General features: G+C 40.1%; 1 protein-coding gene across 3 annotated transcripts in view; it reads right to left on the bottom strand.

The window, feature by feature from the left end:
- The window catches only part of LOC124259893, a 32,011-nt gene extending 6,738 nt beyond the window's left edge, over window positions 1–25,273 (bottom strand). For 2 of the 3 annotated variants that reach the window (XM_046694117.1, XM_046694119.1), the window contains exons 1-7: window positions 25,243–25,273; window positions 10,416–10,540; window positions 8,729–9,990; window positions 8,555–8,638; window positions 7,585–8,153; window positions 2,905–3,109; window positions 2,460–2,499 (exon numbers count right to left, since the gene is read on the bottom strand). In XM_046694117.1, coding sequence (XP_046550073.1) covers window positions 2,460–2,499; window positions 2,905–3,109; window positions 7,585–8,153; window positions 8,555–8,638; window positions 8,729–8,888 — 1,058 coding nt within the window. In that variant the 5' untranslated portion in view covers window positions 8,889–9,990; window positions 10,416–10,540; window positions 25,243–25,273. Of the gene's footprint in view, window positions 1–2,459; window positions 2,500–2,904; window positions 3,110–7,584; window positions 8,154–8,554; window positions 8,639–8,728; window positions 9,991–10,415; window positions 10,541–25,238 lie in introns of all 3 variants that reach the window. The other variant, XM_046694118.1, reaches the window with a different exon arrangement.
- Window positions 25,274–25,827: the final 554 nt, after the last annotated feature.

Genomic DNA, 25,827 nt, shown 5'->3' with positions numbered 1-25,827 from the left:
GTTTCTATAAGTAGGTTGAGAAGATGTGTAATTGACTGAATTAAGTAAACCGAGAGGCTTCAGCCACTTTGCATGCATTCAGATATTTGAATTTAGGGGAGAATGTCAAACACGATCCCGAGGAATGTAATATCTTCCTTGAAGGGACATTAGTAAAACAAAATCAGGATCCTTGTGTAAATTGACAAGCGTAAATACAGTTGTATTTTGATATACAAACACTAAAATCATTTTTGTTGTGTTTAGACACAACATTTGTTGCCTCTCTTATAATAACTAAATGCCCAAAGAAAGTGTCCCATTAAACTAAATGCCCTTAAAGCATGCCAAATATGGGTCAAATATAAACTTGCCAACAATTGAGAATTTCGTGCACTTTGTGAATAAAACTCAAATGCTTTTCCGTATCTAAATGCACAAAATTCACATTGAGAAACTAAATCATTGTAAATGCAACCCCATTGAGCTTAGGTGACAGGAAAACAAATATAAAATGCCCAGGCTAAGCCGCGAACAGAGAGAAAAAGTCAATAGACATGATCAACATGGGCACGTCGTAAGGACGTTTGGATGCCACCGTAAAACTATCAACAGATTAATGGAAGGTTTTCAAAAGCAAGACACGACCTTGGATAGACCGTGAACTGGCAGACCAAAGGTCACGACCCCTCATGAAGTCCGTTATCACAGGAATGGCAGAACATTCCCAATAACGTCATCAGACGTCTCACAACGTCAGTGAGACGTCGTGTTTATTGGTGCATGAAGTTTCGAGGAGAACACGCAAGATACTGACCACAAGAGCATCCTGGAGTGTACACTGAACTCGATAACGCTTTTCAAACTCTATGATTTAAATTGTGAAACTGACATTTGATCCCCATGTGAATCTTTTCTCTGTAAATTAAATACGTTTGCTTTGTTTACTTGTGTAAACCATTGTAAATACCGTGGAAGCCATCCATCCTTCCAATACACAATTTTCATTCAATGCAATTGGTTATTTTTTCCCATAACAGTTTTCGTCATGGGACCCATTCCTTTGGGGTATAGTTAATACAAAATCAACAGAAATGACCCACTGACAAATAGAAATACTTTAATTTCTATCACTATGTTTTATTTTTTACGGACACAGATTTGAGATGGTTTTGCAGAAATATATTTCATTATGCTGGACAATATGAATATTTGAAGTTAACCTGTTGTGACACATAGTAAATACGTGCATAATAGGCACGTGCAATATAACAAAGTTGTGTAAAAAGGCTGTGGCATAATGTCCATACATTTCTTGTATAAGTCATATTTTAGCATATGTTATAAATCCAGGAGGTATTTGAGTATTTGAGAGGGAATTTAATCTTTTTTCCACACACGTAATGTTTTGTTGTAATACAAATTAAGTTCTATTCTCTGTCCAATTCATCGCATTGTGCCTCAATAATTTGACATATGTACTTTCAAATAACAAATGGAGGATATTTTCAGTCTCAGCATTGCAGACATAACATTGTGAAGAAGATACAATTGTATGTTTGAACAAGGTAATATTTGATTACACAATGCCATTTAGAAAGTGGTCAAATGTAACATATGTTATATTTGGGATTACACTTTCATAGTAAAGTACAGATTCTAGTACTTTGTTGGGCTGAGTCTCATCCGGGATTCGAACCCACACACTTAGAGTCAGAGCTAGTGCACACACGCACATTCACGTAGCTCAGGACCAGAACGTTCCTGTAGTCACTCAGCAGTAAATAGGCAGCCGAAATGATGAGATGACACGGCCACCTTGGTGTCATACATGATATTCACAGTTTAGAGAAAAATTATCAGCAAATAGGGTTTAGCAACTCCACACACAACACAGACAGCGAATGGAGTTTTTCTCATGAAGCGCTGCCTGGTCTAACTTTTCTGAGAATGGGAAGCCTTCCAAGCAATGCAACATTCTGCATTACTCAGAGTGCCAGAACATCTGTGTTACCGCCAGCAAGTACGCCAAACCTAAGACTTCAAGGCAACAAAAGGCATTCGGACAACTTGGTACTTGTGACATTTCATAAGCTTATATGCCATGTTTCTCATGAATCATTTCAATGACATCAGGACCGAAAATTCCATGATATAAATGCTTTCATTCGTTTTGTCGAAAGATCAAGGGCCTGATTGTTGATTTCGATACACGTGAAACTATGTATAGGCCTGATCCAGCGATATTTTAAAAATAACTATTTTCCATGAAGCCCTCACCACATTCTTGGTTAGGCAATGCATTGACTTTTCAGTCAAAACCACAAGTATTCTACAGACGATTTTTGATGGATCGTGCCAAGCCGTCATTTTCCTTAACACGCAAAGTGTCAATGCTTGGCATCCATGGACATGGTGTTGGGCAACCTTATTAAATTTATGGCATGTAGTAATGCATAGTAAGTAAAGTGTTGCCTTACTTGCTTGACGTTCTGGCGAAAAGGTTCAACTGATGGAGTTCTGTAAATAAAAGAAAAAGTATCTTGACAATTAACTCTTGTCACTAAGTAAGCTATGTTGATATTGTGTATGGAGGCTTTAAGTGGTATTTCTTTCGGCATATGCATATCAATCAGGAAAAGTAGCTTCTATCACCAATGGAAGTAGTTTGCCAATATTCATTCAAGTTTCCAGCTTGAATGTGTGGGGTATATGAAATTGTTAGGAAACTAACTCAATGTATGGTGCCACTGAAGGGTCAAGGCATGTATATAAACTAACATAATTATGAAATGGTTATAAATGGCTCCATAGGGGATAACTATCACGAACCCTTTTCCATGTGTATATATCATTAAAACCGTCAGAAGCTGGAGGGTTCTTAACCAAAGATTTCCTCTTTCAAAAACGACTATTCCTACTTACCGGATGTTTCATCTTTTTTTTCATGGCGAAGCTTCTGAATTAATTCTTCGATTTCCTTCTCCAGTTTCTGCTTTCTCTGAGCATGCAGATACATCAGTTTTGATACCTTCTCTTCATGATGCTGGTTGACTTCACTGATCACTTGTTGATGGTCCTCATCCATAGCACGTAACTGTTGTCGTAATTCATCAAGCGGGTCCCCCGACTGTTGAAATGATGATAACAAAGACCACATATTTGGAAAGACGAACAACAGTATTTCACTATGTTGAATACAGCTAAATCTGATTGTAAATAAACAACATCTTTGTGGTAATAAAGTCTATTTGAATGTAACATTCATCACGCATTGAATATTATGTGTGTTTAACTACTTAGCAGAAACCAGTAGTATTGGAGTCTTATCAAATTCTGTGACAATTCCAGTGATAATTAGCCACGGTAATGGGGTAATAATAGAATATGAATTTCTCTTGAGATGTCATTCAAGAATTCAAATGGGCATGTCGTGATAAATGCAATCTGTTTATACGTATCTGACTGTATACAGTGCTGTTGCTTCCCTCTCCCTCAAACTGACAACAGAGAGACAGTAGAAACAGATTGGAATACCCCTGCTGTATCTACTTTGGCCGATCAACCTCTTCACTGTAAGACGACATGCGCAGCTTATAAAAGAAAGCTAACGGTGAGGCTAAAGGTGGAGCGTCAGGTCAGCATAAAAACATTCCTCTCGTGTTTTACATTACCCGATGCTACACATTCTCATGAGAACTGAGGGTATGGCGCAAGTTGAGCGCCCTCGTATCAGAGAAAGAGGTCTGAAGATAAAGTGAGTGAGTTTGGTTTTACGCCGCTTTTAGCAATATTCCAGCAACATCATGGCCGGGGACACCAGAAATGGGCTTCACACAATGTACCCATGTGAGGATTCGAACCCGGGTCTTCGGCGTAACGAGCCAACGCTTTAACCACTAGTCTACCCCACCGCCCCCTGAAGATAAAGAACAACAACAATCGACAAAGGAAAGTCAAGTTTCCATCTGGAGTGTATCAGAGATACGGTGAGCTGATGGCGTTTGAAGACAATTATTGACCTCCCTGAACAACCCTGGAGGTGTTCACATGGAGTGGTTCACATGGTTGCCATGGCGAGAGGCATGTGAAAGAAAGTCTTGTAAGTGAGGTCGTCATAAAATGCAGATTTCAGTGGTTGCAAGGCTGAGTGAATGAGTTAAGATTTAATGTCACATCGGCAATATTTCAGCTATATCATGATAAAACTAGTTCTAAACTCATAATACATACATATAATAGATAAAACCCTGTCAACGAAGGATAGTAAAATCACTAGATTATCACAAAATGAGTTAAAACTAGCTAACATATCACTTTAAAAAGAAGAAAACTATTTTTGGACAATACAATGTAAAAATGGGCCATAGATCGCAAGCTGAAGATAGATCACCATACAAGAGACCAATCAATGGGTACAAGGAAGGTTTTGACGGAAGTCACATAAAATTATACTTAGGTCCCCTTGCTGGGCCCAAACGTGTACTGAGGTAATCTTCAAAACATTGTGAAGAGCAGGAACGAAGTCGCAATCGTGGAACTAGACTGACTCAGAAAAAAGCAGGAAATCCTTCACTTGTGGGACAGTAGCCATTACTGGATATATGTGATTTGACCAGCGAATGGTGTGAAAAGAACACCACATGTCATCAAACATGGCGCAAGAAGTGAGGTGAGGTGAATTGGGTTTAACATCGTGCTTGGGAATATTTCGCTCATATAGCGACGTGCATGCGTGTGTATGTGTATGTGTGGCTGCTTGTACTAGCCCAGACTGAAGCTGGTTTTACAGTGCTAGCCCACTGTGATACCATGCCTCAGTAAAGCATGAATACCCCACTCAGACACATTATACTGACTCCAAGCCGACCAGTCATTCTTGTACCCATTAATGCCGAGCGCCAGGCAGCGACCAACAAGTACCATATCTTAACGTCTTTTGGTATGATGCATCCGGGGATCGAACCCGCGACCTTCCGCTCTCCGGGCGGACGCTCTAACCACTACACCACGGAGGCGGTCCGCGAGAGGTAAAACGATGGATCTTGGTGGCCGTAGTAGCAGCTCGGGTTGAAAATCCCTTCACTCTCAACGACATCTGCCACATGGTCAACTTCGAGATTTGGATGATTCTAGTATGAGGGTTAAGCATCAAATATCCCCAGTCGGGTACGTAGAAGGCAGGTTCTCCCGTGAACTGAATGAGGCCCTGAATCATGGTCTCCAATAGGCCGAGACCAAAAAGCACGACATGCCTGCACATGTTGTAAATTCCCCGGACCAGCAAAACAGTTAAAGGAAAAAACGTCCACGTCCTTGAGGGGACCAGCGAAATCCCAACCGGGGCCACCTGTCACTGGAACTGCTGACCCTGAAAAATGAATGAGCAACATGTGTAGCTACATGGAAGTAGGAATCCTGCAGGCTGACGCCGATCGAGAACACACGAAAATGTGGAGGACTACTGACATAGTGGGGGTTGAAAAGCACCATGTTCTTATTCATATGCGTCTTCATCTTGAACTAACGCCTGGGCATGGATCCGTGAAGATCCGGGTTAAAATTAGCTTTCAGGAACCAATGCTTGTGTTAAGAGGCAACTAAAGGGATCGGGTGGTCAGACTCTCTGATTAGGTTGACACGTGCCATCACATCCCAGCTACCTGGATCAATGCTCATGCTGCTGATTACTCTATTGTATGGTCCAGACTCGATTATTTACAGATCGCCGCCATGTAGCAGGAATGCGTTACCCAAACAACAAACCAACCTGACATGATCTGTGCATCAAGAACTTCCTTGACATCCTTGGTATCTGTATTGGCAGCAAGATCGGGAATCTGCTGAGGTTGATAAGGAGGTTCCAACAGTGAAATGGTGAACGCAAGATTAGCTTAGCGTAATCAGAATGCGCTCGTCATGACAATTCTTCTCAATCCCTGGTGTAAGGTTAAGGGCGATCGGCATAATGGGAAACTGACGTAGAAAGGTGCCAGTTAAAGCTATCTGTAAAATTCACTACCGTCTACATCTACCGACCGTAATAATTTCTGGTCATTCTTGGTGGTTTGTCTTGCGTTACAGGCTGGTGTTGATGATGAAAGGAAGGGCCTTGTCTATCACGACTTGGATGTATACCCACATACGTCTTTCTCTGAGAGACTGCAGATGAAACAAGCCATGGTGATTACAGACAGGGGATCCCATACAGGGAACATTAACCTGCCAGATGAGGCACACCACGCCGACTGATTGAGGTTGAGCAGGCCATCTTCCAGACAACGCTGATGGAGCTGAGACAAAACAGGAGGCATCTTGTCATGGCAAAGCATATGGGAGGAAGTACACCAGCCATGTGGGTATGTCAGCTGGGGTGAATGTACTTTTGATTCATGATAACAGGAACAAAGCACCAGGCACTTGAAAGATCTGCACTAGATCACGCGAAATCAATAAGTTGACTTTTGGAGGAGATGGTCCAAGAGGTGTACGATGGTCAAATGGGAACTTCAGTCAAGGCCCCCTGATGGGCAGAAACCGGAGGTAATGGGGCAGAAACCGAAGTAGAACGTGCTGATGACGGAGGTGAGGTCAGTAACGGAGTATTGGCTACACCAGCTATCTTCTTTCAAATAATAAATTATTTCTCCTGCATTCTCAGCACATTTTTGTAGCATGTAAAATTCTCTTCTAAACCAGCAAAAACAGGGCAACGGTCGTACCGTGTTTAAGATGGACAGCCAGGGAAAAACCGTAGATTAGATTCTTCTTTCTCGGACATTGGTCTTTTGATCAAAAGACACTCCCCTAGAACACAATCTGTAACAAAGGAAATCTATCCATGGGGAATAGTGACATTAGGATCACAATTTACATGTTTCCTCAATATAAGGAACCGCTCACCCAAACACAAACTCAGTGGCTACATGCTACCCAGGATACCAAGACACATATTTTGTCTAAAATATGAGCCACTGGTCCAACCACGACTGATTGAGTTATAATTATATAAACTATGGTGAACAAGTGTAATGAGAACCACAACTTGTGTATGCGATACAAGATAAAAATACAAAATAGGAACATATACAAAGTTGCTATGTTGTCACAAATATGCCTTTCTTGAAACAAATACTGCAAAATATCACCATATCAAAGTAGTGAAAAATTGCCGGGGGAAAGGATAGGCGATAAAATTGTAAAGAAACGTTTCAATACACGTCTGACTTGTAGAAAAATGTGGTTGCACTGGCCAAGGTAGATAGTTCAAGCGTACCTGGGGGCGGACTTCAATCTGTTTCAAGTGTCTCTCTGTTCCATTACCGTCTGTTAGGGTTAAGTCATATACGGAAACTAAGGTGAAACGCTCTCGTGCAACATGTATAGATTATGGAAATAAATAACTTGATGTCAATACACATACACATTTCACCTCACTGACATGCTAATATCAATTGGAATGTAATAATTCTTGTTTGCAGAAATGTTTCACTAGGCCTTGTATAGTTGAAGATAGCAAAGGACGATAATGAAATATTTCTATTTAAATTCCAGATTTCAAACATCAACCATATTAAGGTGTGTTATAACATAATTTATACATACATCTTGCTCGGAAATGGTGTTCACATGTACTCTATCCTCCGTAGATGGTGAAAGTCTGGCTGACTCAGTGCCATCAGACAGGTATTTCAGGAAGGTCTCTATGATGGTTGTACATTTCTTTTCGTCCATATGTAGTTCGGCGGGGAAACAGATGCATTTGGCTGAATTCTCACATTGCTCGATCTTCGTCAGGAAATCTTGTCTCTCCTTACACAAAGATGCGTCGACAGTGTCATGAATGATATTGAAATCAAACTTCGTGTCCACCTTCACATATTGTATGATCACCATCGCCAGCTGGGTATTGTATTGAATGTTCTTGTGGCTGTCCTCATCCCCAGTTGTGAAAGTCAGCACCATGACAGGGCGTGTCGGGGAGAACACACAAGCATCACACAGGACAGAAGCAGGTACTCGTCCCTCCCAGGATGGGTCTATCATCTTCAGTAAGCTGCCTCCTGAAATGACGACTGTACGATTTCTTTTTGGTAGCTCTCTCAGCCTCTGTACAATGTGAGCATGCTGTTTCATGAGAGCGTCTTCAACAATTGACGGGAAGATGTCGAAGACTGCATAAAAAAATACTAAAATGAGATAACCACATATCTTAAGATGATATGTAAAGAAAAAATGCATACATTCATATCAACACACATTTATGTCTTATATTTAATCACACGTTTTAAAAAATAAATGTTTGGATGAGTTAAACATGCTCATCCTTAAATGGACATGGCTTGAATCTGTAAAAATAACTGATGTCTTCATGCATAATACTGAGACATGTTTTTGTTTGCATGTTACAAAATAGATAAGGTAGTCAGACTTAGGAAGTCTGACGCAAGCACTCACTAAAACCAGAATCTTAGTTCTATGGAGAGTAAATTATGATGATAAAGGCCAGCATTATTAACTGTAAGATAACCCGACCTCCATGTTCACATCATCAAAAAGATCTGCAAATACATACACGATTGTTCTGATTCAGCTGACAGTATCCCAACAATCCTCCTTTGTTCTGATGAAGAGACAGTGCCTGACTGGAGAGTATCACCTGAAACAAGCAAATGAAATGATTTATATTCAGGATGTATCCAGATGGAGACACCGTGTATAGAAAAACATAATTTCAGTAAAGCCTTACCGGAAGTCTGTGCTCCTATCACTGGATCATCCGAATCAGAGAAGACGTCATCAGCCAGTAATGGAACGTCTCCTTCTGAGCTGTACCTGCTCGGCACACTGGAGTCATCACTCTCGCCACTATCACTCTTTTTTCCACCAAACTCTAACTCCCCTTCCATGTTGAGTGTTTATTAAACTATATCTGTGCGGCTTTGAAACGCTTTAACCAAGCTGCTTTGTCCATCCGATGAATATTATTGTCCTTCACTTCATACGTCCTTGGCCCGTCCTTATCACTGAAGATGATACCATCAAAACAACGCACAGCTACCTCCAGAACACGTCTCTCTGTTCCAGGAATCGGATGTAACCGCACTTTAATCAAATTGTCAGGGGCATGACAGAAGTTGTTTCCATGTAAGGCAATTGTGTCACTTTGAAGTTTAGCATTAATGGCTCTAATGATCTCAGATTCTTCAAATCTCATGGAAAACCCATCAATATTAGGACGTTTGGTTCTGTAACTGTTAGTGTCCCAGGTATCCTCACTTATCCCAACATAGTATGATCCACCTCCCTCAACCTTGGACATGGAGGTCAGGTTATCTTTCAGTTTGAGATCATGCCATAAATAATCCACGAAATCTGACGAGCTTCTCGAAATATTCGTTGCTACTGGACACCTCAATTTGTCAACATGTAATCCTTTTAGTTCAGTATTCCGGCACTCATGGAGTAGTTGAATATTTTCACACAATCCTTTCGTCGTTGGGGGAACTGTGTTTGTCCGCCTGTTGAGCATGCATTTAGCCAAATTGACAGACCTTATTGATACATTTCCAATGTCGTTCCTCACTTTAGTGTTAAAATCCAGAGTGGCTATCCCACTCGTTTCCTTCACGTTCACAAAAACGAAGTCAGTATGGCCTTGAAACCTCTGTATATCAGATAGCCATTGGCGCCTGTATGTGTCTACATATAGTTCTCCGTCATCAATGAGATCAGACAGACTCTTGGTAATGAACTCATCAAACTGTTCAAGACACCTGTCCTCGGATAGTTGACCCTCTACATGAATCAGAACTTGGCCTCCTCCGCTGTTCCTCCAAGCTGAGACTATCTTCCCGAGTCTGTCAAGAGTTTTCTTTTTCTTTCCTAACAGTTGCCCAGATTTTTTTCCAGCACAAATAATAGACCGGGTTGTGTGAAGAAGAATGGTGTTACGGCAGCTCGAGTGAGACTTGTACAATTTTCCTACTGACAGGCATTTTCTGCAGGCCTCTGTAAAGGTAAGTGTGGTGTTGAAATAGTTTGAACGGTCTGACTTACTTAATACAGGAGATGCAAAAATAACATGTTATGTAAAAACACCTGTTGTATGTTCCTTGTTCAGACATCATGACTTCCATGCCATTTTCCCAGCAGGCATTTAACAAATCACATTCACTGACTCACTTATTAATATGTTTCGCGAGAATATGTGGCATGTAGGGAAATTACTGACGTTGACCTTTACAGTTTTGAAAAGCTTAACATGTGTAACAAACTCGTGAAACTATTATCTAAATATTTTAATCCGCCGATTACGTCATACACTTATGTGTAACATAACGTGTTCAAAGTTAATTTGGAGTCCTCTCAATCCGAATTTATCAGAAGTGTTAAATATCCATAACCTGTATTGTAATCGGAATGAATATCAATACCCGTGTAATCAACTGTTTCTGTACCCAGTGATGACATGTCATTAGCATCATAGCGCAGATAAACCTTGGTATGTTTTCTTTACAACCACCAGGCGATCATTCCAAATCCTCAACACAAACACGGTCTGAAATACATAAAAGAAAATATACCATTGCATGTATTGATGTATTTATAGAAAGGAATAGAGTGATAATATTCAATAAAGGGTGCGAGTGTGAGTGCGGGACTGAATGTGGGTATTGTGGGACAGTGGGATCATGTCGTCTCTGCGCGCAATCCTGCATGTGAATGCAACTTCTCCAAAGACGCCTTAGCTACTGCAGTCAGTCTCACCACGAATCTTTTTAAGACAGGGGCAGTCAATAGTGCAGCCTTCTGCATATGGCAAGTTGACAGAAGGACTGTTGTACCATTTGTAAAGGCGGGCAAGCTTCTGATCTACACAGAGAGGTGCCAAACTAAAGTCACTGAGGATAATCGGAAGTCGCTTGACTGTAAAATGCTGACGCAAGCCCCCTGTCCCTGTAAATGCAGTAATCAAACACGTCATATTTCGGATTACACTTTCTCAGAAACGTACAAATCATAGTACCTTTCTGGTGTTGAGTCCCATTTAGGATTCGAACCCACATTCTCAGTCTCGAATGGGTCTCACTTTATATATATTCAAACAGAACACATTTGACGGATGATGCTTACCAAGCTTTAACGACCTACAAAAATACATGTCACACCATGGTGGCTTGAAATCTTAGCTATGTCAGGAAGAGACCATTTTAACCTTCAATGGCCAGTAGATCTTGAGTCTAAATGTGAATTCAAATGAGCATCAGATAATGTCGTGAACGGATAACACTTTAAGCTGTCAGTAAATATATTTTATATTGAATAGTAATACTAAACGTTCTACAAAACATTTACAGGTTAAAAAAATATGCAGCAAAGAGAGGTTGGGTCGTCCTTGTACAGTTAGGGTGGTTAGGGTTCATCATAATCTCAGGTAGTCTTGCCCCCTCTACACGCAGCCCATCAGCAAATGAGAATTCTCCCAGGTTGTGCTGCCTAGTCTAACCCATCAAAAACCTTCCGGAGAATATGGAGACTCCCTAACACATGCACACTTTTGCATTATCAAGAGCGTCCAAAGAGCTGCGCTCCCGGCGGAGAACCTGGGCACACTCTTAATCTGCGCCAACAAATGGAAGTCCCACAACATGGAACTTGGGATGCAAGTGAGATAGTTTAAATAGGCGTCCGCATGTTTGCCATGTTCTTTCCTGTATCATGATAATCACATTGCTCTCCGAAGGGACAGAATTGTTATTGATATGAATAATTTCAAAACGGACAAGTCCAGGATTGGTATAGGTGTTTGTATATGGGCCCACTCCAATGAATTTTGTAAGTGCCATTTTCAATGACGCCTTGTACATATTCTGGGTCGCACCTTTGATGGACCTCGGAGTCCAAACCACAAGCCTGTATTAAAAGGACCGAGCAGTGCCATCATGTTGATTAAGATATGGACTGTGCCAACGATGGACACCCACTGACAAGGTGTTGGACAGTCACATTTAATTGATTACATAATCTATATTTCATATTTATATTTGACGTAAAACCACAAATTGACGGTTATGAGTGGGAACTGACTGGTCCTGAGCAGCAAGGACTGCACAATGGTGACCGTAACTACCAGGCAACACGCTATGTGTTTACTATAGGATAATCCGAGAACGGCTGGTTAGAATATTTTCTCATCACTTTCATCGATGCTAAAGCCTCACCTGGCGAACGTTTATCGTAACGGTTACTTTTAGAGAATCAGTTTCGAGACATGAAAGTCGTCGTGACATGACCCCTATATTTAGTACTGTAATCGACTGAAGCCATGCAGTCCCCATATTCAACATTGCACTTAAATAAAGATAGTCTGTCCCAATATACAACACTGCACGCGACTGAAGCACGGCAGACCCTACATTCAGTAATGTATTCCAAGTGAAGCTTCTAGACAACCCTACATGCAATGTTTACTATTACTGTCGGTAGTAACGACAAGTTGCATATCGACGCGATTGTTGTGCAGCAAAGTAGGTCATAGGCAAGAGGGGTGATTTCTTAGGACTGTCTGTCGCTCACTTGTCCTTCCCAAGAATTGTGCGTTGGGCCCAACATTTAACATGGATAAAATATTCACGATCTGTTTATAGCATTTTGTTTTGATCGATGTTCCACAAAATATCTCTGTGAAAATAACATACACGGTTGTTTATCAAGAGCTATAGTTTCGGGGATTAATCTTTTGTTAAAATAATGACAAATTACAAATTAATATAAAATCAAGAATATTTCTGAATTATGGTCAAGACAGATCCTTAGGCTTCGTAACCATTCTGACGCAGTTACTAAGAGGGGTTTTGAAGAAATTGACTTTAACATCAGTTTCCAAAGAACATTATTTAATGTGAAAAACGAAACAATAGAACGTCTATATTCAACAGTCATATATATGTTATATCCATGCTAATCTCATCTTATTTCAGTTAATACTTGGAATGAGAGGACATGATTGGTGTAAACTCTCTACCTTGAAACTTCCTTTCAATAAAGGAAAGAGGATATCTCATAGGGAATAATCACAAGTAAATCAGTAAAGCATTGATACATATAATGTAACTATATCTATAAACTTATTAAGATCTAGCTACGCCCCACGTGTACACAAAAAATAAACAAAACTGAATAGCAAGCAAGGTTTACTTATGTCCGTGAAAACAGCATTTTGTTAAGTTTCAGATATGGTGATAACCAACATCTGTCTGCACAGAGAACGAACGTACATGTAGACAATAATGAATCATAACCAGGATTTTTCCTATGCTGAAATATGCGAAAACATAATATTTTGTCTTTTTGAGATGCTAATACACAACATTTATTGTACAGTGAACAAATCTACGCCACTCTCGGACATAGCACAGGAACAGGAACAAACTGTTCAAATATGATCAGTTGAAAGACTCCTGTGCTGGTAAATGCCAAATGTTGGTAAAAATTGTATTACCTTTGGTGTTCTTAAACTGTATCCTGTATTATCTTATAGTAAACTATACGCTGTGCTGAAGTTAAGGTGAATAGAGAGCCCGACATTTTGAAACCCTTGTATTTCATAAAAATGATCAAACTACAAAAAGGTAGAAATCTGTTTTATATAGTCATAAAATGGGCCAAATTGCGAAACTGGTTAGTATTCGAAGTTACATTTCCCCAATTAAGGATATATTAAATGAAGAAAAACACGTATTTGAAACAACGCACATATTTCCATGCGTGCTTACTCATGTGTACACATGAAAAATATCATCAACATTCCCAGTTTACCTTCACCTTGCAACTGGTGTGCAAGAAAAAAGAAGACCATTCAGACGTAACGCTGCCATCACTGAACTGCATTCCCTCACACTGCTCTTGTTATAGTCTTTATACCCTCTGTTCTGACATGATTCCTGGTATAAAGTAAGGCCTTCCATACAGGGTTATAACCATGTTCATTATTTATAACATCTTCTACAGTCTAAAATGATACATGGGCTGTTCATTCGCCCAACCGTTCACCTGTGCCATCTATGCAAAAACACGTAGCAAGCAAGTAACCCGAGATAACATATTTACAGGCCAAAGGGCATTGGATATGTTTCATCTTTAAAGCAAAACACTTCCGAGAGAACAACAACATGTTACCCACGTTAAATACCTCGACTTATTCTTATTGTTGGTGCAATCAGTGTTAGAAACAGCAATAAAAAAATGTAGAATAGAAAACTTAGATTTTAACGTTGTTAATTGTTTGAGGTACTGAAATTCCAGTGGAAATGTTCACCACTGACAAGTCAGGTACATTAAGACACAGGAACATTTGTACGTCTTCAGACATTGTTTCTGGTAATCAGTTATGCAGCAGTGTCATGAGCATCATATAACAGTGATCTGATACTGACCATATTTGATCCTCGTCAAACTCATGGGCTTCACTGTGAAAATTAAAATTTGATCACAAATCGTTTCGCGTGGTGTCGAACATTGGAATTGAATTATGGAGAAATATTCTGTATGCTCACAATAGCCTCTGTTAGAAGTGTTTTAGCCTGTGTTGGTCCGACTTGACCAGGGCTGTAAACCAAAAACTACCAGATGTGACACATAATTCATTTTAAACGAACTTGTCTGCTGGAAAGTCGCCACTTTACTACATTTTTCAAGATGTCTCCCACAAGTGTTTCGTCTGACTTTGTCCAGGTTGTGAAAATCAACTTAAATCTTGCAGATCTATGTTCAGATGTGTTTACATAGTACAGTTTTACATCTGACTTGATACAAATTGATCACCTCACGGCTCACAGTTACTACAACAAACGCGATGTCTTTTAGCGGCATTTAGAAGTTGTTACAGATGACCAAAATATTTTATGGATTTAAGCTACTTTATTCTTCCCACACAACGTTTCGGATTTATCATCTGATGAAGGGATCTGTAATGATCCCGAAACGTTGTGTTGGAAAGAATAAAGAAGCTTGAATCCATAAAATATCTTGGTAAATCAATCACGTTGCTCAAAGTGACTTTCGTCACAGGTCTTATCGGAAGGCTTCGGTTCGGTTCGGCGGTTAAAACGACTACAATTTCACATATATATCCTGAATTGTGTCTACCTACATGGAATAGCATAATATCTATCAAAATATCACTTTATAGAGTTTCAAAGCGAAGCATTTTAAGCAAAAATGTAAAACGACTTCACTGTCACAGATATATTCTGAATTGTGTTCAAGTATATTGAATAGCATAATATCTATAAAAATATCACTTTCTACAGTCTCAAAGCGAAGCATTTTAAGCAAACACGTACATGTTTCTCGAAGTGAAGCACTCCTTCCCTCATTCTCAACATTGTCTACATTGGAAGAATAGTATAATATCAACCCTAACGACCGCTTTTTAATGTTGTAATGCTTTTTACAATCTATCACATTTAACGATACCTGATCCGTTAAAGGGCCACTGATCCAGAGCAATTTCCGTGGACTGGTTGTTGTTTTGTTATTGTTTTTCTCCAGTGAGTACCCGGATGATATTCCAGAATTCATGATTGGTTCGTTACCTCTGCTGCGCCACCCTCATGCACAATTGATAGTATAAGTATAGACTGATCAACAAAGATGAAATTTTTTTACTCGATAATCTTATGTTGATTTTGTTGTAAAATTATGTAGACTTTAATGAATAATTTGGTTTCTTTTAGAAAAATATTCACTTTGATAAAAATACTGATTTTGATATAAAATTTTGATTTCATAGTAATGTTGACTTTATAAAAATGTTAACGTAAATGGATGTAGAATTTGATTTAAGAAATAGTTTGACCTTGACTTTGGTGAGAAGCCTGATATAATAGCATTGTTTTGAAAGTAAGGCTAACTAAGTACATGGGGAGTCTTGGGGAGGGTAGTGAGCTTGGGTTCACTTACAAGTCAATCTGAATGTTGTATTAAATGGCATTATTTTGATAACAAATGAAAACTTTTTAAGTTTAACCATCTACCAGTGGTAATAAATGTTAGGCCTGAAATAACGAAGTCAATGTACGTCTTTATATTTTGTCTTATAGTCCTAATTTGTTTATTATCATATTTGTATGCATTTTTAAACTTAATAAAATGCACACGATCTGCTTATATTTAGTGAATTTATAACATGACTGTAATATCTAGACATCTTATAGATTGCCAACGTGTATCCTATGTCACACAGACGCCCTAAGTGCGACCTAGCGTATGTTGTCTGTCTCATTACACTTAACGGCAAAAAATGAATCTGTTGAATGCCATAACAAATAAATAAAAACAAAATGCAAATACATGTATTAAACTTAAAACAGACCAAAGTTATAGCAACAATATGAGGCTATTACCTTGTTCGGGGAATGTATCCATCAATATCCACATACATGTAAAGGAATGAGATGCCATTCATCTGCAGCTGACAAAGTATCCTGTTCCATGTCATGTGTCTTTTAACAGTCTAATGTTAAAAGTGATCTATCGTTTCAGGTTTTCACATTGGTGTATAGTCCCATTGGTCACCCAAGATAGCCCACCTGGCAACTAATTGCATGATGTCCGCCACTTTATAAAAAAAGTAATTTAGTTAACCAATAATGAGCAATCTATGGTTAATCCTTTGAAGGAAGGACGTTCTTTACAAAGAGACTTTACGACAGGGTGTATTCAGATTAGATTAGTAACTCTAAATACATAAAAACTACCTTTGACAAATCCGCTGTAGACAGGATAAAATCAATTAATCAATCAGCGTGTTATCGGTTAATCCTTTGATCGATGTTTGTTTTGTAACTCAGCTGATAATTCCTCTTACTGCACTTCCATGCGTATATTACATAAGATGTAATACATTTGCCACATCAGACCTCAATTTATAATGATGAGCATTTACTCCAGACACAAGAAATGTCAAATGGGAACCTTTGTCGGGTAATCTCAGTGGTGTTATCACTAATTATACCTGTTATAAATTCATTAACTGACCATCAAGTGAATGATGACAAATAACATGTGTAGGTTTACCACCAAACAAGGGTTAAAGCAAGAGAGTAGTAATCGCTGTATTGCACGCAAGTTTGATTGCCTGAAAAAAAAGAAAATTATGGGCTGACACTGTTTTGAGGATACGAACGGAACTTCATTGTTACATAAGAAATATATATAAGCATTTGCTGTGTTTGTTAAAAACTGTAAATACCTATGTACCTAAGTAAAATGTCAGATTTTTGGGGCAATGGCAAAGTGGGGTTGTTTAGTTTATGGATTCAAATTGATCAAATGTGTATTTTTGATATCATAGCATACGTAATAGACAGCATATTTTTACATGATTAAATATCGAGGTAAAAAACACAGAAATAGGATCAAATTGGATCAGTCACTATACCATCCAAACATTTGAAAATATTAAAAGCCTACACTGCTGGGATACTTTATTACAATCAGACAAGAACTATCGGGAATATTTTTCAAATAACGGCATCTGATGGGCATCCACCCTTCCTAATGTCCCACTTATTAGGTTGAAGAAATTCTGCCAAGGTGGGCAGTAGCCCAGTTCGAGGGAGCAGGGGCTCACCAGTTTGCAGCTAGGTTTCGTAATTAGACTGTTGGCTGGAAACATTAATCGCTCTGGATCAGTGGCCCTTTAAAGTGAAATATTCCCCAAACAGCCTCAATCAAAGGTGGTTTGTCTGTGTTGGTCCAACTTGGCCCGAGCTGTCAAAAGCAACTTAAACGTCACCGATGTATAGTAGATTGTGATTACAACAGGGCTGTTGTTATGCATTTGATCACCGTCCTCTCAACACAAGGCTGGTCATTATGGACGACAATGCTTGGCCACATTGCGCATGCCCCGTTGGTGATTTCTCACGTCAAGAGGCGGTAGCAACTCTACCTTAGCCCAGATCGCAATAGCTGTAGCAGTAAAAGGCCTCGCTGTTCAGAAGCAGGCCCTCCATCATGGACATGACGTAATACCTCGACGTCAAATTCAACGTCCGACAAAGTCAATGAGGAGAAAGGTCGGGGATGTAATGCAGATGGCGAAGGTTACACCAGATATTGACATTGTGCTTGATAGCGATGATTGTATGCCAGAATTTAGAAAATGACCGCACACGACCACAGTCACAAGCACCACAACATGTGTAAATTTTAAACATGTTTGCTTCCCAGAATAAATGACAGTTCTTCTTTCGTTCAGGTTTGCCATGAAGTTTCAATTATTCATATAGTAAGTTAAACTGAGCTGTGGATAAATTCCTTTGCTGTGGTTAGTAGTAACATATTTATACAATAAAAATATGATGTTTTGCAAAACCTTTTGCCATGTGTGTAATAAAACAATTACTCGTCCCTTCTGGCCATCCCCGTTTCATGGTATAACCCTACACCAGAGCAGATTAATGTTGTTGTTTTTAATAACAGGGGTCGAAGCCCTCAGATAAACTTGCTAAATCTTTTGACCTCGTATCTTTTTCCACTGCCTCCAAATTTCTCAAATTCCCCACTAGACACATGAGACATAACTAAACTTGACAAAAAGGGTATACACAGCCAAATTAGATAAATGTCCAAAATTTGATATAGCCTCTTTTGCCCCTCAGTTCACAGAGCTGGTCCGCTATGGGATAGTGTGTCTGACTCAGTTGAGTGAGTGAGTTATTATTTAACGTCACATCGGCAATATTTCAGCCATATCGTGACGAGAACATATGTGACATTGAAATGGAATAGATGTATATTATAAAAACCTGTCGACGAAGGACAGTAAAACAACTAGAATATCACAATTACAACTAAAACTAGTGTGGAAAATCAAAACTAATAGCACTATTTGGACAATACAATATAAAAACTGGCTATAGATCGCCAACAACTGAAGGTAGATCACTAAACTGGGGACCATGGGGACTTACATTACTTTTGCTACCTGCATGGACCCTAGTTGGCTGACTCAGTTGAAATCAATACGCATGTCTTTCCGTATGGTCGCAGCTTTCAAGTGTTTCTTGCCTGTTTCTAACTGTTACCCTGGGTAAAAAAATGCAATAACGTTCAGGGTATTCACATTTGAAAAGCCATTTCAAATGTATCAGTAATTTTATTGTATAGATAAAACGTATGTAAATCATTATGACTGAGCCTTTTGAAATGCTGACAAAGGAGAGCTTATTGGAGTTCTCCTATGAATTTTCGCTCTTTGATAAACAGTGTGGTTTCAACTTTACTATTGTCCTCGTGGCTTGGTAGACTGTCAGTTTTACCTGAAGTCATGCTAAATGCATGCTGATTATATGTGTTGAATACACACTGTTTACCTGTGCTGTGACAACAAGCATTCAAACAACGCAGTAGTAATTCTCACATGGCCACAAACCTCACTGTACTGTCTGTGATGGTTGTGTGCTTCTCTCGAGGGTAATACGGTCTGATGTACGTCATTTTGTAGCAGTGTCACCCGAGTCGGTAGGCGAAGGATAACACTGTTACAAAAAGGAGGCGTACATCAGAGGAGGGAGAAGTTTGCCTGTCTTGGCCCTGTCCGTCCCAGCCTGACTTTTAGTCAATCCCATGGTGTGAGTCAGCTGTTCATATGACCGTATGCCTCACTTACTGACCGTTCATAGTACGAGGTTATGTTATGCCACATCCAATGGTTTTGCGTCCTGTTTACAAGGACCCCAACGATCACGAGCTGTGCAATGTACAAAACCACAACTTTGCGTCATCTAAAACAGCTTCAGCGTCAAAACGCAGCAATTTTAACTTTTTCCCATCTATTAGAAGCGTTTGAAGAAATATTCGCCAAAACGTCACCAATAAACATGCAAAGCATAATGCACGTGCAAGTAAGCGGAAAAGCATGTGGTATCGATCAATAAAAAAGGCAAACTTTGTGTTTAATTTTGTCATTCGTTTTTGCCTGGTAAAGAGGAAATCATCATGCCGCCAGTCGAAACATCGCCATAGATCGCCTTGAAGTGCCCGACATTTCAACATTCATCAGAGCACCATATCTCGCCTTTGGGATCGTTTCCTCAGGGCAATTCCGCCCAAGACCGCGGCCGTCTAAGAGTTACCACCCAAGCCCAGGACCGCTACATCCGAGTTGCTCACTTGCGTTATCGTCTTGCCACAGCCGTGGAGACTGCACAACGCATCCCTGGTTTGAGAAGAATTTCCATCCAAACTGTCAGGAATCGATTGCGTGAAGTGGGGATTTGGCCAAGAAGGCCAGTTGTCGCCCCTGTTTGAGAGACTTCCATTGGTGCAATCGCTTGCGGTGGTGTCGTGGGACTGGAACCTTAGAAACTAATGGCGAGTCTCTTTCAGTGATGAATCACAATTTCTTCTTCACCGGCGAGATGGAAGACATCGTATTTACCGTAGGAGAAATGAACATTTTGCCGCTGATTGCATTCGACAGGTCGACAGATTCGGTGGTGGAAGAGTCATGGTGTCGGTAGGGATATCCAGCACACAAAAAGCTGATATAGTGGTCGTTCAGGGGAATTAGACAGCATATCGGTACATCAACGAAGACCTTGCACATCACATGCTTCCAATTGTGAACAGACGGAGTGGGTTGTTCCAGCATGACAACGCTACTTCACATTCAGTACGCGTCACGGTCCGCTTTCCAATTCTTGCCAATTCTAACGTCAATCTCTTGCCATGGCCTTCCTGATCACCAGATCTATACCCGATAAAACACATATGGGATGAGCTCGATCAACGTGTACGTCAACGTCAAAACACGCCTGAGACACTTCCACAACTGGCCATCGCATTGAAGGATGAGTGAGGAAGAATTCCGCAAGAGCGACTTCGTCCACTTATCCAGTCTGTGCCGAGACGGTGGCGAGCCGTAACTGCTGCCAATGGTGGCCATACAATGTACTTACTTTGACGCCATCTTGTGGACACAAGTAAACATAAACACAACAATAAAGGCTGATGTTGTGTTGACGAACTCTTTTTCTGTAGACGTGTGAGTTTTCACCTTTTTTCAAAACCATTGAAATTACATGAAATAATTGACCTTAAAGTAACGCATTAAATTCTTCTAAAAATGACCTATGCTTTTCTTTTTTCGAAGAGTGTATTTCCCACGCACGTATTCTATGTAATGATGAAGATGAACATGAAGGGTATGACTAGGGACACATGAATACATTAACGTTTTCCTGATGCACTCAGAACTGTGCAGGGAACTCGGCTTTTGACAATTTACACGCTATGCTTTTGCGGATATATCCCAAGAACACGCATTTAGTTAGGATTTGCATAAGTATTCAAAGAGGTTGTTACTCTTCGCAGAAATATAATTTTCTATGGTAATAATGATATGTATCCTGTATGGCCGTCTGGAGTGAATTTCTTACTGTACCAGGTGATGATAAATACATCTAATTTCTCAAAACTGTCTGAGCGGGATTTTGAGAGTTATATATTTTGCACCTGATTGTACACTTGAAACGTATCTTTATCTGTATCAGAAATGTATTAAAGCTCGATGAACACAATTAACACTCCCAATCATTTTGAATATATACAAAGTATATATCTAACGCTTGTGAATCTAACATCAATACAATATTCGTGAACGAACACTCTCAAATGAGACAAAACTGGTTCTGAAATATCCATTCAATCAGTATTTGTCCCTTCAGTACAGGCGGCATATCTATTTCGTGTGGCCGAGTATGTTTGCTACTTTGACAACGGAGTGGGTCCCGGTTTGTGAGCAGAAGTCCGGTCTTGTTCAGAACAGAAAGTGGGAGGGTGTGGCAGTCAAGTAACTTTAATATTGGGGCTATACATTGAATAACTTAAGATACAGGTACCATCATCAACGTCCTGACAGTATATTGACATACTCACGTAAGGTTTGACTCTGAATATCGAGCAGTTATCTGTTTGCAGTGTGACAAAGTGAGAGACGAGACACAACCCACCTACCTGTACAGGTAACCTCCTTCACTGTGACGCGAAGGTGAGTTCCTGGTGATATGTATGTTATGAATATGCATGATATTCATACACACAATGGTTTACTGGAAGGCTCGTAGCCTCACTTTGAATTAAATGCGCGTTAGTGAAATGTGTCCTTCTGGACCTTGTCATGACCAAATCATGATAATTCAGTAAAATGAGATCCACAAAGCCTAATGTGCGGATGTTCATACACTGTGCTAACCGACATTTACGCCTACACAAATGTACACAAATATATTGAAGGCAACTGTTAATAATAAATACGTCAACGTTAATAACTTTGCAGCCATTTCAAATGTATCAGTAATTTTTATTGTATAGAAAACGTATGTAAATCATTATGACTGAGCCTTTTGAAAATGCTCACAAAGGAGAGCTTATCGGAGTTATCCTATGAATTTTCGCTCTTTGATAAACAGTGTGGTTTTCAACTTTACTATTGTCCTCGTGGCTTGGTAGACTGTCAGTTTTACCTGAAGTCATGCTAAATGCATGTTGATTATATGTGTTGAATACACACTGTTTACCTGTGCTGTGACAACAAGCATTCAAACAACGCAGTAGTAATTCTCACATGGCCACAAACCTCACTGTACTGCCTGTGATGGTTGTGTGCTTCTCTCGAGGAGTAATACGGTCCTGATGTACGTCATTTTGTAGCAGTGTCACCTGAGTCGGTAGGCGAGGGATAACACTGTTACAAAAGGAGGCGATACATCAGAAGAGAAAGAAGTTTGCCAGTCTTGGCCCTGTCCGGCCCGGCCTGACTTTTTAGTCAATCCATGGTGTGAGTCTGCTGTTCATATGACCGTATGCCTCACTTAGTGACCGTTCGTGAGTACGAGGTTATGTTATGCCACATCCAATGGTTTTGCGTCCTGTTTACAAGGACCCCAACGATCACGAGCTGTGCAATGTACAAAACCACAACTTTGCGTCATCTAAAACAGCTTCAGCGTCAAAACGCAGCAATTTTAACTTTTTCCCATCTATTAGAAGCGTTTGAAGAAATATTCGCCAAAACGTCACCAATAAACATGCAAAGCATAATGCACGTGCAAGTAAGCGGAAAAGCATGTGGTATCGATCAATAAAAAAGGCAAACTTTGTGTTTAATTTTGTCATTCGTTTTTGCCTGGTAAAGAGGAAATCATCATGCCGCCAGTCGAAACATCGCCATAGATCGCCTTGAAGTGACCGACATTTCAACATTCATCAGAGCACCATATCTCGCCTTTGGGATCGTTTCCTTCCAGACCAATTCTGCCCCAGACCGAGGCCGTCTAAGAGTTACCACCCAAGCCCAGGACCGCTACATCCGAGTTGCTCACTTGCGTTATCGTCTTGCCACAGCCGTGGAGACTGCACAACGCATCCCTGGTTTGAGAAGAATTTCCATCAAACTGTCAGGAATCGATTGCGTGAAGTGGGGATTTGGCCAAGAAGGCCAGTTGTCGCCCCTGTTTGAGAGACTTCCATTGGTGCAATCGCTTGCGGTTGTGTCGTAGAGTCAGGACTGGAACCTTAGAAACTAATGGCGAGTCTGTTTCAGTGATGAATCACAATTTCTTCTTCACCGGCGAGATGGAAGACATCGTATTTACCGTAGGAGAAATGAACATTTTGCCGCTGATTGCATTCGACAGGTCGACAGATTCGGTGGTGGTAGTATGGTCATGGTGTCGGTTTGGATATCCAGCACACAAAAAGCTGATATAGTGGTCGTTCAGGGGAATTAGACAGCATATCGGTACATCAACGAAGACCTTGCACATCACATGCTTCCAAATGTGGACAGACGGAGTGAGTTGTTCCAGCATGACAACGCTTCGCTTCACATTCAGTACTCGTCACGGTCCGCTTTCCAATTCTTGCCAATTCTAACGTCAATCTCTTGCCATGGCCTTCCCGAGCACCAGATCTATACCCGATAAAACACATATGGGATGAGCTCGATCAACGTGTACGTCAACGTCAAAACACGCCTGAGACACTTCCACAACTGGCCATCGCATTGAAGGATGAGTGAGGAAGAATTCCGCAAGAGCCACTTCGTTGACTTATCCAGTCTGTGCCGAGACGGTGGCGAGCCGTAACTGCTGCCAATGGTGGCCCATACAATGTATACTTACTTTGACGCCATCTTGTGGACACAAGTAAACATAAACACAACAATAAAGGCTGATGTTGTGTTGACGAACTCTTTTTCTGTAGACGTGTGAGTTTTCACCTTTTTTCAAAACCATTGAAATTACATGAAATAATTGACCTTAAAGTAACGCATTAAATTCTTCTAAAAATGACCTATGCTTTTCTTTTTTCGAAGAGTGTATTTCCCACGCACGTATTCTATGTAATGATGAAGATGAACATGAAGGGTATGACTAGGGACACATGAATACATTAACGTTTTCCTGATGCACTCAGAACTGTGCAGGGAACTCGGCTTTTGACAATTTACACGCTATGCTTTTGCGGATATATCCCAAGAACACGCATTTAGTAGGATTTGCATAAGTATTCAAAGAGGTTGTTACTCTCCGCAGAAATATAATTTTCTATGGTAATAATGATATGTGTATCCTGTATGGCCGTCTGGAGTGAATTTCTTACTGTACCAGGTGATGATAAATACATCTAATTTCTCAAAACTGTCTGAGCGGGATTTTGAGAGTTATATATTTTGCACCTGATTGTACACTTGAAACGTATCTTTATCTGTATCAGAAATGTATTAAAGCTCGATGAACACAATTAACACTCCCAATCATTTTGAATATATACAAAGTATATATCTAACGCTTAATGAATCTAACATCAATACAATATTCGTGAACGAACACTCTCAAATGAGACAAAATGGTTCTGAAATATCCATTCAATCAGTATTTGTCCTTCAGTACAGGCGGCATATCTATTTTGTGTGGCCGAGTATGTTTGCTACTGACAATGGAGCGGGTCCCGGTTTGTGAGCAGAGAGTCGGCGGTCTTGTTCAGAACAGAGAAGTGGGAGGGTGTGGCAGTCAAGTAACTTTAATATTGGGGCTATACATTGAATAACTTTAAGATACAAGGTCCCACCATCAACGTCCTGACAGTATATTGACATACTCACGCTAAGGTTTGACTCTGAATATCGAGCAGTTATCTGTATGCCCAATGTAATGAAAATGAGGGGCAGAGACACAACCCACCTACCTGTACAGGTAACCTCCTTCACTGTGACGCGAAGGTGAGTTCCTGGTGATATGTATGTTATGAGAATATGCGCTGATATTCATACACACAATGGTTTACTGGAGGCTCGTAGCCTCACTTTGAAATTAAATGCGCGTTAGTGAAATGTGTCCTTCTGGACCTTGTCCGACGTAAATCATGATAAATTCAGTAAAATGAGATCCACAAAGCCTAATGTGCGGATGTTCATACACCGACATTTACGCCTACACAAAATGTACACAAAAATATTGAAGGCAACCTGTTAATGATAAATACGTCAGCGTTAATAACTTTGCAGACTTCTGTATAGATAACTTCCTTAACTGCTGACACGAAGGCCACATCTGGATTGTTATCTGCTTGGGAGGAGTTAATGCACAAGAGGGTTTCTGGAAACGTTCCTAAGCCTCACAGAACCTTGGGTAAATTTGTAATGAGACAACAAAATATTGCTAAGAGTTGCGTAGATTCATACTCTCACTCACTCACTCACTCCTTTCTTCACTCGCTCACTTCACTCCACTCACTCACCACTCTCTCACTCACTCTGCTCTGCACTCACTC

The sequence above is a fragment of the Haliotis rubra genome, unplaced genomic scaffold, assembly GCF_003918875.1.
Source record: "Haliotis rubra isolate DU_JTF1 unplaced genomic scaffold, ASM391887v1 Scf740, whole genome shotgun sequence".
NCBI lineage: Eukaryota > Metazoa > Mollusca > Gastropoda > Lepetellida > Haliotidae > Haliotis > Haliotis rubra.
The sequence above is the reverse complement of the archived record's forward strand: the minus strand, read 5'-3'. Positions and strand labels throughout refer to the sequence as shown.